The following is a 19661-nucleotide window of genomic DNA, read 5'->3' as shown; positions in this document are numbered from 1 at the left end:
CACCTAAGAAAGGGCCAATGCACAGACTTTAATCCTTCCACACCCAATTCTGCATGCAGGAGTAGCCCTTGATTTGAAAAAATATCATCTTTTCTATGCAATTACACTGAATTTCAGTATAATGCGACTGTTACCCTTCCTGCTGCTCTTTGGGGTTTCCAGAAGTGATCCACTTATATTCTCTCAGTCAAAACAAGCAACTTCATGTGCAAAAATGGCCTCACTCTCCACAGGAGACTTTACTTTCCAGCATCCTTTGAGTCCTTCACAGATATGAACTCTATTCCCCTCGGGTTTCTCTAGTCCTTAATTAACTGTTATCTTCTCAACAATACAAAAGCAGCAGGAGGTCTGAGAGTTGCTTTTCATTTCTTGAAGCTTGCCCTGGCCTGTGCTACATCTCCAACCCACTGTGGGAACTATGGGTAGAGGAAGGAAAGGATGTGGATGTGAGATGCTGTGGGAGAAAAGCCTTTGCCTTCACTCCAAAAACAATGTTATGGAAACAGACACTTGTCCTGAGAGCCCACTGCTACAAGTTAAACTGCCCAAGATCAGAAGAGAAATTTGCCTAATCAATCCCACCAGTGTGGTGACCTGTGTGCCATTAACCCCTATCAGCCTGCCTTAATTGACTGAGTACAAGGGCCTCAGCTACCCACCCTGCATGCAAGCTGCAGTAAATGATCTGCTCATAAGTACTGTGATTAATTACTTCCCTTCAGTTAAAGTCAATACTCTACTTGCACTGGATTATTCAAAACTGGAAATAAAAAGGTATAAAAAGAAGAAGTGTTTTGATAATGGGAAGGTTCTCTGCTTTATCTTGTTGGCATTATCTATCAACTGCAATCAGACTGTGTAGATAAAGAACAGCAGCAAATTTATCAGCTCTATTTGCACTTGTCACATCCCTTCATGCAAGTGGCACCACGCAGCCAGGGACCATCGAGACGCAGCACTGCTCTCCCTTTGGAGTACAGGAATGGGGCAGGAGGGAGGGGGCGAGATGCAGGTGGGAGATGGCAAAGGGAACTCATCTCTTCCCACCTTCAGCAGTGCAGGGATGCAACCAACTCACCTGGTCCTCCAGCAGAACAAAGACACTTGTGGCCATCAACAAGGTCCTAGTCAAGGATGAAGCATTCAACTTTTTACAGTGTTTACCATGCATAACCCTATTTATTTATATCATTTTTAAAGTGGTGGGGCTTTTTACATTCATTTCACCTGGAACACAATTCTGAAACCCTGCCATCCAGACTAGGTACCAAACAACAGAACATCCCCATTACACCACCAGAAACTGGGGAGAGCAGACACCTGGCAACTTGGGAAGATGCTCCAGCACAAACATTTTTACTTGGGTCATTTTTACCTGTTCTGCAGGCATGAATGAAAGCTGATTCTTCTGATTTTTCTAGAGCATCCCATGTGGTACAAAAGGGCTGTATTCTTGGTTACTATTTGATAAATTAGGATGAAACATGATGCATACCTACAAAGGCCATGTTGTTTCACTGTGAGAAGTACCTAAACAGAGATTGCACAGTCTTTATATGTAGGAATAACTGCTCTCTGCCCAATTCAGTTCCAGGTACGAGGTAACTACATTTCCTTGTTATCAACAACTGTATTAGAAATCAAGCAGAAATGGCTGACACAAATGGTCTCAGACATGTACACGCACAGACAAGAGTTCCTGGAAGGTATTTCTGAAAGCCAGGCAATGCCCAACGTTTGAAAGCTCTGAACAAACCATATAACCATAGGGGTTCCTCCATCATTAGTATCAATGTCCATTAGGGTGACGACTCACTGTGAAAATGAGCATCCAAACTCCACTGCTCTCACCACTTAACCCCAAGCCTCCACGTACGTTCCTTGATTATTTTTTCCTCCAGTTGTGCCATGAGAGCTCAAACTCCCAATCTTGAGACCCAGGAGTCTTAATGAACTCCTTTTCAAAGCCTCAGTTTGGGAGCACTTAGGGAGGGGGAGAACTTGGTGTTTTGATTGTAATTTCTAAATCAGTTTTTATCCCATCGAGATAATAAATAAATAACTAGATAGATAAATAAATACATAAAATTGTAAGAGCTCTGGTTTCTAGGCAAGAAATAGCACCTTCACCAAAGTGCTCAGAAGCAGCTCAGGTCCCTGACCTCAGAGTGAGACTGCAGGTTATGTGTGTGCCTAAACGAGATGTAGGTACATACACCAGATTCTGGGCACAAACCCAGAACCAGCTATTTTCTTTCAAGCTGTAGCTGCTCTGGATGAAAACCAAGAAGGTCTCTAGTCGTCCTTGCAGGTACAGAGATTTGCTGTTGCAGGTCAACAGAGATGCACAGACCCTTTGTAAAATCCTTATGTAAGTGTTCTGAAAGCACTGGGGAGGATGGATGTGTGCTGCTTGCCCATCATCACTCTGGTAAAGCCTACATACAGCACTTCACATGCCCTCTGTGTACTAGATCCAGAGAGCAATTGTAGAAAGAAGAAAAAGGTATGTCTACAAAGCAAAATGCAATAACTCCTGCATGAAGATTCATCCATGTTAGCATTCATACTCATAGCCAGAACTATTGCAATATGGCTTGGTTCACTAACCTGAATTAGTGTCTGTGACCACTGTTGGGCACACACGGGGCCATGCCAATACTTGTTAGTATTAATTTAGGTGTCTTTCACATAAAACTGCATTGCACCAGATCTCTCTGATGCTAGAAATGGAGATAATGGAGGAAAGGAGGTCTAGAGGTTACCTGATCCTATTCCAAACACTCTCCCCTTGGCTCGCCTTTGCAGACAGACACAAGAGGCACTTTTATGTCCAGTCTCTTTGGGATCTCATAGGCCAGCCTTGAATGGATTCTGCAGCATAGCAACATCTAAAAGTTATGGGCCATTCTGTAAAGAGATGTCATTGCAGTATAAATATTGTGACCAAGGCTCTGACCTCACATCCCCAAACCCTATCCAATTATCTCACATACTAAGTGCCTCTTCTCAATCCTAAATCCCGTGGTTACCTTCTGAAGCCTATTCTTTAGAGACAGCTCTGTAAAATGCAACAATGTCCTTATATAAAGCATAAACCAGTTCACTGCACAATTACCTTTTTTTCCCTGACAATGACAACAGCAAATAGGCACTGTGAAGAAAAGTACCAAAACACAGAAGACATATAGAGGAACCTGACATCCAAGAAACCAATTCTGGATCTCCACAGAAAGATGACAACAAGTGGGGATGATGTTTGCAGTTTCTTATATGCATTGTATCGTTTCATGCATTACCATTGTTTAATACATTACTGCAGGATAACTAAAACAACTTTCTCAGTTGTGCTGGGAAACACCAAAAAAGAAATAAAAAGGTCCAAGGTAAAGTGATAGTTTATGACGAGGAACTACTAATTTTTCTCTATTAACAAATTCACCAGATAGGCATGAGATCCAGTGAATAACCAAAAGTACATTCTGCCTTGTCCTGGTTTTGGCTGGTACAGAGTTAATGCTCTTCCCAATAGCTGCCATGGGGCTATATTTTGCAGTTTCACTAAAGAGAATGTTGATAACACAGGGATGTTTTGGTACAGCACTTGCAAGGCCATTGCTGCTTCTCACCCTGCCTTTAGACAGATAGTACAAGATTGAATTCATCTTAGGCTACATAATCTATCTAAAATGTAAGTGTCTAGTCTCACATTACCTGAGATTATTAGATGCTATGGCAGGTGAAACATGTCTCTGGCTGGATGACTACAGACTGGTAGTCTCAAATCATGTCTTCTTTTGAAAGAAGTCATTTGAAAGAAAAACCAAGTCATTAGCAGTTTCGGCCTGGATCCCAACACAAAGGCAAAGATGCAACTCTGAGATGAGAGGCTGAGAGATATCTTGTGGTAAAACACTGGGACAGGAGGCTGGTGAGGAGCAGTGCTGTGAGGTATAAACAGCAAATAAGGACACAAAAGGTCTAACTTAAAGATTTACCCACAGTTTTCCCCAAATCTCACTGCTCACACCCAGAGTGTGGGACTACTGAAAATCTAACCACCCCCACGACCCATGAGTGAGCCACCACACTCCCAAATTATCATGGAAATAGCCAAGAAGACTCACTTACCGTGACTTCACCTCCTGACACCCCACAAAGCAGAAATCTATGTGTAAAAAAAACCCACCCCAACCTCATTTTGCACTTTGCAGTGCATTCTGTAATTGCATTGCCAGCTTCTAATGATCAAATCCCGTTTAATCACTTTGGAGCCTCTCAACTGTGTGATGTAAGCACCACAAATCAGAACTTAGAGGGCTTTATGAACATTCATCATGTATCTTTCCCAAAATTAATGGTACAGTCTAACCACAGCCAGGCCCCATGAGGTGCTTAACATCCTATGCACAAGATGTAAATTCATAATCATCACGGCAACACCATCAAAGAAATACTCCATCAAGGCTCATTTTGCACTTGCTAAACATGTGTTTTCTTCACTACAAACTAGGAAAGGCCAGAAAAAGGCTTGAACTATAAATCCCAGGATCAAGAACATCCCCCAAACTCTGAAGAGTTTAGATCGGAATTGGAGATCAACATGGAACATGACACAAAGCATCATTTGAAATAAGAGTAACAGTGTGTTACAGCAGTTTTTCCACAGTGCTCCAAACCTCCTTTGAACTCCTAAACTTTAGCTTTTCCACCACTCTGGCACATGGTGACTGGAGATGATGATGCTCTGACAAATGCAGCTGCCTTCACTGCTAAATCAAAAGCTCTTAAATCTTAGCGCAAAGCCATGGTTCATTCAACTGGATTGTGAGCTCTTAATCTCACCTGCATCACACAATGTTCCCTCCGATTTCATTTCCAAATAAATTCTGTGGATATTCTACAGGAAAGAGGCCTTCTAAATGCAGCCACCTGCTGATGTCCAGGCTGACAAGTTCAGGAACAGCAGCAGGATGGCTCAAAGCAAAGCCAGGACCCTATGGAAGAGGTTAGCTTCTGCAGTGAAATCCTCACATGGACATGTCAGTGACCTTCATTGGGTTGCTTAGAGTGTGAGAATTGAAGGAGTTCCCTGCTCTTTAGGCTCTATACTCATGATGGCAGAGCCTCTTCAGTAAAACTTGTATAATACATAGCAGAATGGTTTCCTAAGTTTAGCAGTTTACCCTAAATACACCTTCTAGATTAACTCCAGCAGCTCAGGAAGCAGATGCATTTTTACACCACAACCTTTCGTGACTAAAATCCACAGAAACGAGAGCACACACACAGACAAACAATTGTTTTGGGACTTCAGAGCAAAAGCTTACAATATCATGCAAAAGAGACAGAATTTGGAATCTGGCTTAGGGGAACTGACTTTTAATTGTCATCAGGAAAATACTTTATAGGAGCATCACTTAAACCTCTGCACTGCGTAACAGCTACCTCCATGGGCTCCAGGAGCATATGGTCTGCTTCAGGAAGCAAGCTCCTTCCACGGTGACTGGAAACCCACATTATCATGCATAATGAGTGAAAAAGCAAGTACAAGTCACAGCTGGCTCGGGATCATGCTGGTGCTTGCATCTGTCTCTAGCAGTTTCTTGTGTCTATGATATGTATACTCCTCATGAGCAAAATCTGATGTGGCGCGAGGTACATTTGAAGGAACACTCTGCTGAAGATAGGACATTAGACACTTTGGCTTATCCTTAGCCTAAAAGAGCACAGAAAATCAGAACACAGCTCTAATGGACATAATTTAATCTTCAACCTGATCAAAAAAAAGGCTCAGTGATGAAATGTGTGCATCAACATCCACGTGCTCTGGATCAAGTCCTTTGTGCTATTAAGCAGGACCATGAAAGTGACTTGTCCCCCTGTAGTCAGCACTGGTGAGGTGGCACCTTGAGTACTGCTTTCAGTTTTGGGCCTTTCACTCCAAAAGGAAAATCAAGGGGCTGGAGCATGTCCAGAGACAGGCAACAAAGCTGGTGAAAGGCCTGGAAAACAAGTCTGATGAGAAGCAGTGGAGGCTTCTGCGGTTATTTAGTCTGGAGAAGAGGCTGAGGTGAGACATAAGCATTCTCTACAGTTATCAGACTTCAGGTTGTAGCAAGGAGGAGGTCAGTCTCTTCTCCCAAGTGATAGGACAGGAGGAAACAGCCTCAAGTTGCACCAGAGGAGGTTAAATAGGAGCTGAGGAAGAACTTTTTCCCTGAGAGGGCTGTCATCCCCCGTCCCAGGCTGTTTAGAGAGGTGGGGGAGTTCCCATCCCTGGAGTTATTGCTAAGCCATGTAGCTGAAGTGCTTGAGGGACGTGGGTTAGTGATAGGCTTGGCAGTATGAGGGGAGGACTCCAACCAACCAAAACAATTCTATGATTCTATTCAACCTTCCCAGCTCCCACAACAATGCACAGGAAATTACTTCCTTCTCTAATACAAAGACCCGAAACTATGCCTAAAAGACTACAAATGGTAGGGGGTATTTTACATCTCCACAGATATCTCCAATGATGATTATTTAAGTCTGTCAATGTTTTATATATTATATCATCACATTAACTACCTAGGCTTAAGTCCAAAACTCCTCTGGGGGAAATTACAGGAGATCAGGAAGGGAAATTATGTGCAATTGCCAAGAATAGCTACTTAAAAACTCTCAAAATAGTAATTTTTAAAAAATGTTTTACAAAAAACACATTCAACTGGGCATTGCTTATGTTGACCATGTCAAAAAAAGAATGGTTTGCACCACTGTTATGCTTTAAGGATCAGTCCTCCCATTTTATTATTATATCTGGACTTTCCAGCTCCACAGCTTCAGAGAATCATAGAATGGTAGGGGCTGGAAGGGACCTTTAGAGATCATCCAGTCCAACCCCCCTGAAGAAGCAGGGTCACCTAGATAAGGCCGCATAGGAGTATGTCCCAGGAGGTGGTGTGAGCATGCAAGAACAACTCTGCTGGATATTCAAGGTGTAGGGATCTCCAGTCATGACAGAGATGCACACTTCAAGGGTATCTGCTTGAATAACGATGTTGTAGTTTCTCCAATGACAAGTCACCAAGTCAATGGGACTGCAAGTCTTCTGCTTGATAGTGAACATATTCTCAACTGTTCTGCATTTTGTTCTGAAACTATATGGTTTGCACCAAATAGTTGGATGGTGGCTCAACACAGAGCAACAGGGCCAGTACTTCTAAAGCTCACTGTCTCCTCCATCACATTTTTTGTTAGGAGCCTCATTGAGAGTTTAATTCTAAACAAATCTTTCCATCCTTTAGCACTTCAAGTGTCTTGGGAGGAGGATTTTGCTGCTTTGTGCTATGGATGGCAAGGGTTTTTTGCCACAAAGGTCAAAAGGAGATTTTTACTTAAATGGTCTCAAAGATACCTTCCAAAAACTCACCTCATTTCACCTGCTGCTAAAGAACAAGGAAACCTCAGGAAGTATCTGCTCACAGAGAAGTCTGATGTCTGCTCACAGCCCTTTCCTGCAATATTTCCTTGGAAATACAGCTTCTCCTTCACAGTCTGTGCCTCACACTGAAATTACTCTTTTCCTCCCATATCTTTGTTCCTCCAGCACTACTTGTACTAAATGTCAGGTCCAAAACCAATGGTTTAGTCACAGCAGAGGCTGCAGTGTTATCCTGCAGACTGTGATGAGAATTGTGAGCAGCAGAAGGCAAAGCCGTGGGGTCTCAACCACTCATCTTAAGCCCTCCAAGCATCCTGAATGGAGTTTAAGTCTCATTGAAATGTGCTTTCCTTTCAGGAGGAGGGGAATCACAGCACAAATAGGTCTGCCATCACTTCAGGCTGGATCAGTCAACTACTGCAGATCAGCACTACTGCAAGAAGTTTTGCTCCATCAGTCTGCCAAAGTTGAACCCTTCTGCCATGCAAAGGGCTTGGGCTTTGATCTACATAGACACAATCTCACAATTAACTCTTAATACTAAAAAAGGAAATGAAATATAGCTCTATGTGGGTTTGGACAATCAAAACTTCCTCAGTTTCTAACACAATCCCACTTCTTGGTCAAAGTGTGGCACAAACTTTATGAAGATAAGTTCATCCAGCCAATAAGGATAAATTTCAGTTCCCGAAGCAGCCTATTATAAAAAGAAGTGGTTCCAGATCAGTGGTTGTGGGGAAAGAGACTCCCTTTCGTGTCAAAAACAGCTGCAAAATACCCCATTCCCTGCACCTCTGTCCAACCCCACCACCTCATGGAAGGGTGCATCTGTGTCCAAGTTTGAGCAGACCCTCATCTCACAAAGCAGCCCTGCTTGCTGGTCTCCACAACAAAGTTAGCTCTGCCCCTCCAACCACCCTTGCTTTTACCTCCCTACCATGTCTTGGTTGCTCTTAACTTGCGTGGTCCAGCTGTGAAAGAAACAACTGGCTACAGTCCTGTTGTTCACAAAGAAAAAAAAAACAGATCTCTAGGGACTTTTTTGAAGTATTGCAAAGATGTGGAGCTAATATACATCCTAATCTTCTCCTTGCTATTTGTTGTGACAGCCAACTGTAAAGCAACAGCACGAGCACAGTTAAGCCCCAGCTTTGCCAATAGCTTGAGCTGGAGGAGCATTTCCATCTCCCTTCATAAATTGGTCCAGCAAACCAATGTAGAAGTGTGCCAGCTTCGCTGCTCATGTCTGCTCAGACTCCAGAGCACTTTGGGCTACTTCTGGTCCTTCAAGCAGCAGCAGAGAGGGTGCTGAAGGCTTCCAAAACACCAAAGATCCATGCTTACATTTAGTAATGATCAACATGCTCAAGTGGTCCTGGATAAGGAAAACCTCAGATGGGGTCTTGTAACACCTATAGCTGTGATGGCAGAGGATGGCTGACTCCTCAAGCTGTAGGGAAAGGAGAAAGTCAGACTGTGCTCTGTGCCTTAAGAACAGAGATGTACACCATAGGGGCAGGATGAAATTAATCATTCTTTGATATTCAAGCATCTTGCAAACAGGAGAACAGGTATCAGGAGAAAACAAACAGATCTGAGTACAGTGCTGTGTACAGAAATGAACTAATATCAAGCTTGACTGAAAAAGTTGATTAAATTAGTTTAATTTAAAAGCCCAAACAAACCCTGAAGGAGGTTCTTTGTTTATTGCTTTTTACCGACAGCATGCGTTACTGAAGAAGCACCATGTGGGCATGAAATATTTATTCATTAAATCTTTCATAAAGCTCCACACTATTGGTTTCACTCAGGATATATTTATAACTTGTCAAAGTCCACGAAAATCACTGCTTTTCTTTCCCCCACCTCCATCCCCTTACAGACTGTTTATAAAAGGATTAGGCTTTCAGTTTTCATTGCAATAAGCCTGATCCTCAGCTTCACCATTGCTTGTACATAAGGTGCTGCTTCTTTAATCATAACAGGATAGTTGTAGTTAAAAGAGGTCAGCCATCTCTCTACCACCCAAAATGGACTGTTGCAGTGTTGTGAAGCACACTGCTGCTTTACAGTGTTCCTGCTATGGGAATGGCAACATCATTCATTTACAGAGGAAGGCATCACACATCAGCAGCAACACATTGAAAGTCAGAAGAGACAGTCCACCCAAGCAGGGGAAAAACAGTCAGAAAGTACATTCATTTAGTTATCAGTGTGAGTCACTTGTTATCAAACCTCACTCCACCAGTGAAACCCTTCTCAAATCCTTCCTTGGCTGTCAGCCAACCTGTAGATTAAACCCATGCTCCAAACTGGGTTAATAACATACTAGTGTAAACAGTGCTACATTATCCTCAGTGTTATCTGTAAAACTACCTAATACCGTTTTACTGACTATACAGCTCAGTCCAGTTCAGGAATGAGGACAGATCATACCTATCAATGAAATGCATTTCTACTCACAAGTGACTAAACATCCAGGATTTGCAGGAAGATTGTGCAGGGACAACTGCATCAGTGAAACCGTCATCTCTCTAAGAAGTGGCACTGCTACTTAACCTGGATGTGGGCCAAATCTCATCTCCTAAACACAAATTCTGAGCAATAACAAAAGCACCCCCAACCAGATGCTGAGCAGGCACTTTAGGTGCACTGCAAGGTCCCCACACAGTTTTTGGTGGCCGCAGCCACTGTGTGCATCCCTTCCTTGTTGGGCTACATGCTGTCTGGTTGGGCCTGCTCCTGTTTCCCTTACTCCATTTATTTGTGGGAATAAATAAATACAAATATGGCATAAACAGATGTTGTTGTCCCTGGAAACTAGGCTTGCTGGATACATTTCTGCTGAAACGGCTTCTTCCTGGAAAATTAGGTTTTGATTAAAGTATCTTCTTCTTTTGCTTTTAATAAACAGAGCCCATTTCACGTGCAAGCTCTGGGCTTTTTCTTTTTTACTGGAAACCTAAAATATCCTGTATGTCTTTGGTTTCTCAGATGCCTGATCCTCAGCACGGGCTGTGTTCCCCAGGCACAAGAGCACCTTGTGAGACATTGAGGAGAAGACATCTCAGGATGACTCCCCAAGGACAGATCAGACCCTCATGAGAAAGTCTAACCCGGGCAAAAGTGCAAAGAGGGACCAGCATCCACATATTAATCCCCCAAAGCACTGCTGAAACTCAAGACAACATTTTGGGTGTTTAATCCCAGAAACAACTGTTCTGACATTTTAGAGAGGAAAAACAATGTGAGTTGTTTTTTTTTTCCAAAGGACAATATTGTTAAGAACAAAGCAGAGGCTTTGCATTTATGGGTTTTTTTCTAAAGGGGAAAAACACCTTTTCTAAGTCAGTTCCACCAAAATGTCAATAGAGAAGCTGTAACCCCAACTGATGAGGCTTCATCCCAAGACAAACCTTCGCATTAGCAGAGCCAGACAGTACTCCATTGCCATTTACCTCAGCCACAGGGTCACTGCAAAGCCAATGCTAGACATCTCATGGCAAGTATGTTCTCCACTGCCCTCCCAAAAAACTTGACAACAAAAGAACCTATGTTTAACCAAGTACTGATTTTTTCCCCTCAAAAGCTTCCATTACTCACACAGGGCCCAGCTTAAGCCAGAGCAGCACACATCTCACATTGCCTGCTCACACAGTGTTTCTTTGTCTGAGTTTCACAAGAGAAACATCAGAATAAATCATTTCCTCCCAAGTCCACTTTATAAACCTGTCAGCAGCTCATCCCTACAAGGCTCTCTGCAACTATGCCTTTAGATCTGGAAAATTATAAGGAAAACAAGAACGGGAAAGGCTCACCTCAAGCTCAATAGACCTGGAGACACTCAGAAACTCTGCACTTGATAAAGTCTACAACTCAAACATTTTGCAAGACCAGTCCAACTGGCCTGGCTGTGCTGAGTAGCTCAATAATTACTCACATTCCCAAAAGGTATGTGGAGACCTGTTACTCTCACGTTACCACAAAAGGGCTTCATTTGGCAGTATTAAGTCTTTAGAAAGTAACTAAAGCCAACAAGACATGCCAAAGACTTCCAGTTTCATGCAGCAGCAGCAAGACCCATTTCCTTGTCAAGACTTTACCCTGATGATGAACAGGCAATGGGCTAATCCTTGAATCTTCACAATCCAGAATGAACAATCTGAGCCATGACAAGAAAGGGAATGAAAAACTATAGTGGGTTCTGTAATAAAAATATGTCCTTCTTGAGAGCAAATCTACAAGAGGCCACTTGGGCCCGGTGGGGAGATGTCAAGCCATGATATGCTCTAGTGATTTCCAGCTGCTGTAAGCTCCCAGGAGACACAGAATCATAGAATTGTAGCATGGAAGGGGTTGGAAGGGACCTTTAGAGATCATCCAGTCCAATCCCCTTGCAGAAGCAGGTCCACCTAGATCAGGTCACACAGGAATGTGTCCAGGCAAGTCTTGAAGATCTCCAAGGAAGGAGCCTCCACAACCTCCCTGGGCAGCCCGGGCCAGGGCTCCCTACTAGGTCAAATTTCAGTTCAAACACCCCCAGCTCTTCAGCCAAAGCTGGCATTATGTTTACCTCCCCTTCTCTCTTCCCCTCATTAGGAAAGCAAAGAAAAAAAACCCGGTATTTTTCATATGCTCATTAAGTGTAATCTGCTAAATGTTCTATGCCAATGCATAAAGCTGCCTACTATGCTAATAGAATATTTAATTGACATTTATTTGCTGACTAGTTATTTATGCTAACGTCACCCCTGCATAGTTAATACTCTGCTAAAGTCGCCTTGAAAAGCACACATATAACACTGTACTGGGAGTCATTTGCAGAATTGAAAATAAAGATATCCTGCAATCTATTTACATTAGGTTAGTCTAAATCTGGTTTTGATGGATAAGAGGAGAAGGATTGTGCAAAGAAGACATATATATTAAAAAAGAAATCTATATACTACTTTAGAAATATCCACAGTCTTTGACAGTAGAGCCTGCCAAAGAAGATTTCCGAGTTTCATTTTACTTGGCTCCAGGGCCCAGTTCTTAGCTGATGTAAACCAGCAGAAGCTCAGTGAATGCCTACTGATTTTCTCCAGCCTCAAGCTCTTACCAGGTAGTATTTCAGGTGAGCCTTCCATGAAAGAGCTAAACTAGGGCCATGTCTGCTCTCAAGTCAGTGGAGGTGAGCCAATTCCTCACAAAGATAAAAGAAGTCCACCCTGCCTATCTGATCCTTGTACCCACACTGTAACTACAGACCTGCAGGCATAGTTTTATTTTCTCTGGAATGAGATTACCAGGGGAAAGTTGGCTTTGGTTAAAAAAAAATAAAGCCATGATTGCATTTTCTGAGAGAGAAGCTCTGGAGCATTTTATCTCTTTTCAGACACATTATCTGTATCATTCTCTGAAGAATCTGGGGACAAGCTCTGCAGACACAAGTGACCTTCAACAATGATGCTGAAAGGCATGTTCATGGGCTGCATCTCCCCTACTAGCCTCAGCTGTGCCCCTCAAAACAGCCTCCTGTGTGCCCAGGGAGTCTTGAATGACACCAAACCCACACCTCGAGCAGAAAGTGACTGCACACAGCTTTGCTCTTCTCTTTGCACCTGTCTCAACATCCCCTTCCTACTGCTCCTGTTCCCATCTCCTGTGCCCCATCTTCAGTCAGTCCCACTACTTTTTGCCATACACCTATTCTAATTACTACATCCACTGATGATTTCACTTGAGCACTGACAAAACGGCAAAACTGACTCCAAGTTGACCTATTTCTTCCATCTATCTATTAATCTATCTGACATTTTGCACACAAATAGGCCATGCAACACAGACAGCCATCTTTTGACTATGCAGAATCTGGCAAGTTCTGATGCTGTAAGTTTTGATGTGGCCAATCAGACTCACTTCTCCCCTCCTTTACACCAGAGACCTTGAAGAGAAGGATTTGGCCCTGTGATAGATTCAGATAATGATATTAAAAAACAGCAATAAAAAACACCAAACAAAAAGCCCCAAACCACAACAAGATGGATTCGCAGACAATCCAGTTTGCTGTGGCAAAAGTTTTATCTTCTTTCCCATCCATATCCTGCCCAGAAACAGATTCAGTGCTTTGAAGTTGAGTGAAAACTGTTCCTCTAGCCTGGGTCTAGGCTAAAAAAAACCCTGATCTGAACAGAACACAAAAACCTACTTCAAATAGGTTTCAAATAGTGACCAAATTGTGATGTTTTCCTTCACAGTCTGGGAAAGCAAAATGTTTTATGTCCACTAGTTTTAATTACATTTCACTTGATGAACTTAAGCACCACTCAAGAGGGACTCACTTCACCCCAGGATCAGGCTTTTCAGCATTAATCCTCCTTATACTGGGGTAACAGAGAAGAAAAGGCGGCTTTCCTACACACAATCACAGTACCACTGATCATCTTGATCACTAAACCCAAGGATAGACGGTGTTCAGAGGTTTTCCCATCTGTACCGCTTCAGTGTAAAATCAAAATACAGACCTGGTTTGGTCCCTGTTGTGTTTCCTTCTCCAGTCTCCTCCATCTCCCGGTTTACACGGCAAGCAGGCTTGAGCTTACCACACAGATCTGCACACACAAATGCCCTATTTGAATTTCCATCTGTCAATAACATTAAAGCAGAACCACTGTGGCAATTACAAGTGTACACAATAATCTTGTCGTCCAGTGTCTTTAGCGCATCCCAGAATGCATTAAGATAGTGCCAGGAGAGATTCAGCTCTGTTGGCTCAGCTGTAAATCTGCAATCTGTACAAAAACACCCAAGTGTCAATCAAAAGATGTTCCTGCTCTCTGCGTGGTTCACAATGCATAATTTAGCTACTAGGCTTGTCAGGTTCTCCACGCTGCTCTTCTACTCAATGGTAAATGTGCTCATGAACCTAACTGTCATCAACAAAGGAAAACAGCACATGGAAATAACAGGCTAAAGGAGACGAGAGACCTCTTCCTTTCACATTTAAAGGGAAAGTTTAGTCAGACTTTAATTTTTAATGCTCGACGGGTAAAATATCCCAAGGGATGGAGGATGTTGAAAGCCAACTGTGCTGAGGAGGAGCACAGCACTTGGGTAAGACATGGGAGGGGATAAAGGCCATCTCTGCTTCCATGCAGTCTAACATAATGGGGAAAGTTTAACTAAGTAGTGGAAAGTCTATGTTACTCCTACAGCACAGAAAACAAATCCTATTACACCACTACAGCCTCACTGCTGCCAAAGAACTTTGAAGCAGGTTGTTCTTCCTCATGTGAATTACAATTGCTGAGGGGCCTTGTCAGAAAGGATAAAAATTTCACACTCAAAGCTCTATCAGGCAATAGCTGTCCACTGGTCTACACCACAGTTAATAAGCAATAAAACAGAAATCTCTGTCCCAGGACGTGACTTTAGAGCTGAGCAGTGCCAAAAGCTACAGACCATAAGGACAGCTTCACACTTGCCTCAGCTAGTTCATGAATAAACATCCAATTCATTCAAATGAGTTCTATATTAACTAATTTAAATAATTTTCATTTTGCTTTGAATGGTAAACAGATCTATTCTGCCAGGATAGTGGAGTTTGCAATTCAAATTACACACCGATTTGTAACGAGAAAAAATATAATTAATGGCAGAGCTTGAAGTAACTACAATTTTACTCCTTTGATTTGCTGCAGGGAAGGGGGGAGTGGAGGGTGAAGCTCATGGGCACAAACACACACAGACCAACCTTTCATAAGCCAATACATTTAATTGCAAACTTGAGTATTTGGCTTGAGCAATTCTATTGTAGTGTACCACACCATAATGCCATGGGAAGATGTAACATGACTTGACATTATACTCACAGACCCCATGATGCAATCCTAACATCACCCAATAAATAACCACGTAACAGTCTGTAAATTAAATGACTTCTTTCTATTGGGATCATAAACAAAAACTATTTGGCAGCTGCCCTTTAAAAGCTCTGTGTGTGTGCTGAACATTAAATCAAACTCTACTGATTTGCTAAACTGAACTGGACTGCTTTTTCACATCCCATCTAATGAAATCCTTCATCCTATCACTCTGTACCATTCTTGTCTGGCATCACATTTATTAGACAAGCACCGATCAGTCTGAGCTGATTCATAAGCAGAAACAAAGTGTTGTCCCAGTGCTGGTATTCTGCCCATTAAACACATCCTTCTTGACAGATCTGCTTTTTAATCAAAGCCTTCATCTCCTGATTAAAATCAGATCCTAACAACAGATAACTGGTCCTGGCTCTACTGTTTCAGTGGTCTTGCCAACAGATAACCTCATTGTAACCAAGATGTGCAGAATCAGGCCTTCAGAAAATGAGTTTATGCAATTTGAAGCTGGCTTTCACTTCTTCCAAAGGTCTGACAACAAAATTGTGTTTAATGGTAAAATGGCAAAAAAGTCCTCCAGGGAGTTCATACAGAACATCACTTTTCTATGACCAATGTAAAGCCTGATCCTGCAGGCTTCACCCACTCAAACTCCCAGCACTGGAAAGAAGCTTGGCTCATTAAGATCCAACCACTGATCGGCAAGTCAGTTAAGGACAAACTCCAGGTATCTGTGTACAGCAAGACTAGTATTCACAAGTTACTTTTAAAAGCTGGTCAGAGCTCAATTCTCCCTATAGAAGATAAGGGGCAGTCTTGAAAATTCAGCTTCTTCCCAATGGGAGTTAGGATCTTTTGAAAACTCATCTTTGAATTGTGCAGGCAAACACCCAGAGAAGCTCTCTCCCCAGCAAGACAAGTACTGAAGGTTCAAATCCGTCTTGGCATTTTAAATGTCTCACTCCAAAATACAACTCAAGCTCTTAAACACTTGAACCTCTTTTGAAATTACAACCTACGCATTTAATTTATTCTCTCTGAAAACTATACTAAGACATATTCAATAGAGTTTACTCATTGAGAATGGTTGAAAGGAAAAATAAAACAAAACCAAAACCCACCAAACAGGGCAGCTACCCAAACTGAAGATGCTGGTATACAATTACAACACCCAGCCTGAGGAGAAAGGAGGTATGACGCACTGCATATTTGCAGTCATTCAAGTAAGAAAACTCACGCGAAGTAGCCACAACCCAAGGAGCACATTCCAACACTTCCATGAAAAGTAGTTGCCTCCAGTAACAGAACAATCATAATTTTCTATTACAGCAGTCGATAACATCTCTTACCCCTTGACCCTGGCATTCTCAGTTTTAGTTTACAGCACTGTACACCCTTCTGGTAACACTGATTACAATCCACATAATACAAGGTAGTTTAAGAGACCAATAAAATAAAATACCTAACCCTTCTCACATCAGTTTGATTTACTAGTGCTAAGCCAACAGATTTCTCAGGCATATATGCCTTGAAGACTTCAATCCTCTGTTTACTCAAACGACACAGACCAGAACAGAAAGATAAGTTTAGCTCAGAGTTCAGCACACTCAAGGCAGGAACAAGCTCACTTCATCTCTGATTCAAAGACTATGTCTACAACTCACTTCAGTGAGAAACAGGCAACACTTAACACCAGGAGAAATCATATATGGCACACAAATGGCACCGGTATTTCTTTCAATTGTCACATACAACAGAAGGTAAAAGAGTCACTTCAGCAGCAGAATCTCTACATGTGACTTTTCTTAAATGCACACACCAAGCTAGAGGCTGAATATTCATCTCTTCTTTCCCTGATCCAGAACAAATGAGATATATGGCAGGAATACGTATGAGTAACACCAACAAGTATGTCTCTGCTTGGAGCTATGTAATGCTAAGGATCCACAGCTGTTCTGTTGCTGTAAGCAGCCAAAAAGCCCCACATTCTCCTTAACAATAGGGACCAAAATGTATTACTAACAAATTGTTCCACACAGGTCACTCAGTAATCCACAGCTCTCGCATTCAATTTTTGTGGGCCTAAGAGGTGATCACCAGAACATGCTGTAACCTACAGTGACCAAATTTTGCTACTTTTAATGGTGTGTATCTACTATGGGCATTAAAAGCTGCAAGAACATGTCAGTGGAAGGTTTTCAACTTTCAGGGCACAGTCAACATCTAGTTTTGTTTGCACCCAAACTGATCTTGTTTATTTGTGTTTATTCTCACTCTGAATTTCATCTCTCTTTCCTATAAGAATAGGACATTTTTTTCTCCCCTAACAGGAAATAATGGCTTTGCAACTGAGCAGTAAGTTTCCTTGTTAAGACAGCTTCCTAAAGAAAGGCCTTCTGTCATTACCAACTAGAGCAAACATAGCTTTTCTAGAGGCTGACTGGCAAACTGAATCACCCATTGACCCATGTGGACCTGACCCCGACCACATTGCCTAGCACCAGTTGAGGATCTCGAGCACTCATTACAGATTGACTGCAAGTCTGGAGATGAACCAGCAGCCCAATAGCAGAGCATGAACTCACCATCTGGAGGCATCAGGACCTTGTTATTCTGTGTACACCATCCAACAGGGTGCAGATCTGCTGTCATCACGTCACACCAGAAATCTGCCCGGCGGTCATCTCCATAGCCACAGTAACGAAGCAGTAAGAGCTGTCCACATGTTGTAATGATGGTAGCCACCCAATACGTGTCTGGATTGCTCTTGTTGGCCACTTCTAATTTCATCCCTGGTTGGAAACTACTTTGAAGGCTGATTTCAACCTTACAAAAGGAGAAAGTTATGGTGTTACCTTTTCTTCTCTGCAGGAAGACCTCCCCCCTTCCCAGCTCAGCAAGACAGTGCTGCCCTTGAAAAGCCACTCTCTGAGATAGGACACGAGTTGATTGTGCTCCTTCATCCAATCACCTCCTTCACAATCTGTCTGGGCAGGACCATTCCAACATACACCCCATCATGCAAAGTCCCACAAGCTCTGACAAGGCCCTCCAGCAGCGGTAACCTCAGGTGCACTACATCTGAGAGAGGACTGGTACTCATCCTTGCATCATAAATCTCACTAATGCCTGGGAAAAAGGCAGTATAACTCAAAGCTGCATTTCCCACTGTACAGCTCTGTCAGACAAATCACTGGACAAATGCAAGGTAGAAGAGTAGGTACTCAGTATCTCTAAGAGTTAGGTCCAGCTATAATAATTGGTCATATAACAATACTGAAGCACTTCTTGAGGCCTGACAAGTGTCAAGAGCTGAATGTTGTACCAGACAGACCAAAAAGAGTGTTTCCACTAAATCCATCCCCAGCAGCTCAAGCCTGAACCCATTCATTCTCTCAGCAGCCCAGTCAAGAAGGCATGACCTGTTGCTGAAAGAAAGAAATGGTTTGGGTCATTGTCTTGGCATCTGATCAAAATGTCACTTCCATTTATCTCGCCAGTGACAGGTCACGTGTAGCTTGCCCTAGGACACTGGAGATGCCAGTGCATCTCTTCTGCGACACTGCAGGGGCTGCTGTTAAACGCTAGGGCCTGCAGTAGGTACATCCTAATGGATCTTCAAAAGGGCAGCAGGATAATCTCTAGCTGTTCACAGAATCACAGAATGGTGGGAGTTGGAAGGGACTTCTAGAGATCATCTAGCCCATCCCCCCTGCCAAAGCAGGTCCACCTAGATTGGGTCACACAGGAATGTGTCCAGATGGGTTTTGAAAACCTCCAGAGGAGATTCCACAACCTCCCAGGGCAGCCTGGGCCAGGGCTCCCTCACCCTTAAGTTTAAGACGAACTTTTTGCGAGAAGTTCATACAAAACTTTGTTGATTTTGTTCTCTGTTGTTGATAAAGATGTGGATGCCAGTCCACTGGTTCTGGTGCCAGCTTTGTCTTCAGAAGACCATCCAAAACATAGCCTGTTATTACTCCCTATGAGATGCTTAAGGGCAGCTTCTTACAGATTTCTTAGTATCTTATGTCCTACTGAAACCAGAAAGATGGTAAAGTCTGTTTTGGGCCTGCCTCTAATATCTCACTTAAATGACAGGATAAAATGTGTCTTCTGTTCACAAAGATTATAATATGATCTACTTGGCCACCTGAGGGCTTCTCAGACTTGGACTTTGCTCCTCTGGGATGTAAGCAGTATTCCCCCAATCATCTCACTCCAGCTCATGACATGAATGCTGCACAGCCAAAGCCACTCTTACTTGCAGTTAACAACATTCCACATGTCTTTCCATGTGTGGGTACTTTCCTCACCGTCAGTGCCTGGAGTCTCAGACCAGCTGAGGTTGGAAGATACTTTTGGAG

General features: G+C 42.7%; 1 protein-coding gene across 1 annotated transcript in view; it reads right to left on the bottom strand.

Moving 5' to 3' along the window:
• Positions 1-19661, bottom strand: part of SFMBT2 (Scm like with four mbt domains 2) — a 104264-nt gene that overhangs the window by 75901 nt on the left and 8702 nt on the right. The window contains exon 3 of the mRNA XM_061989471.1: positions 17880-18120. Coding sequence (XP_061845455.1) covers positions 17880-18120 — 241 coding nt within the window. The remainder of the gene's footprint in view (positions 1-17879; positions 18121-19661) is intronic.

This window comes from Colius striatus, chromosome 1, assembly GCF_028858725.1.
Source record: "Colius striatus isolate bColStr4 chromosome 1, bColStr4.1.hap1, whole genome shotgun sequence".
Taxonomy (NCBI): Eukaryota; Metazoa; Chordata; class Aves; order Coliiformes; family Coliidae; genus Colius; species Colius striatus.
Note: the sequence above shows the minus strand (reverse complement) of the source record. Positions and strands in the feature narration are given on the sequence as shown.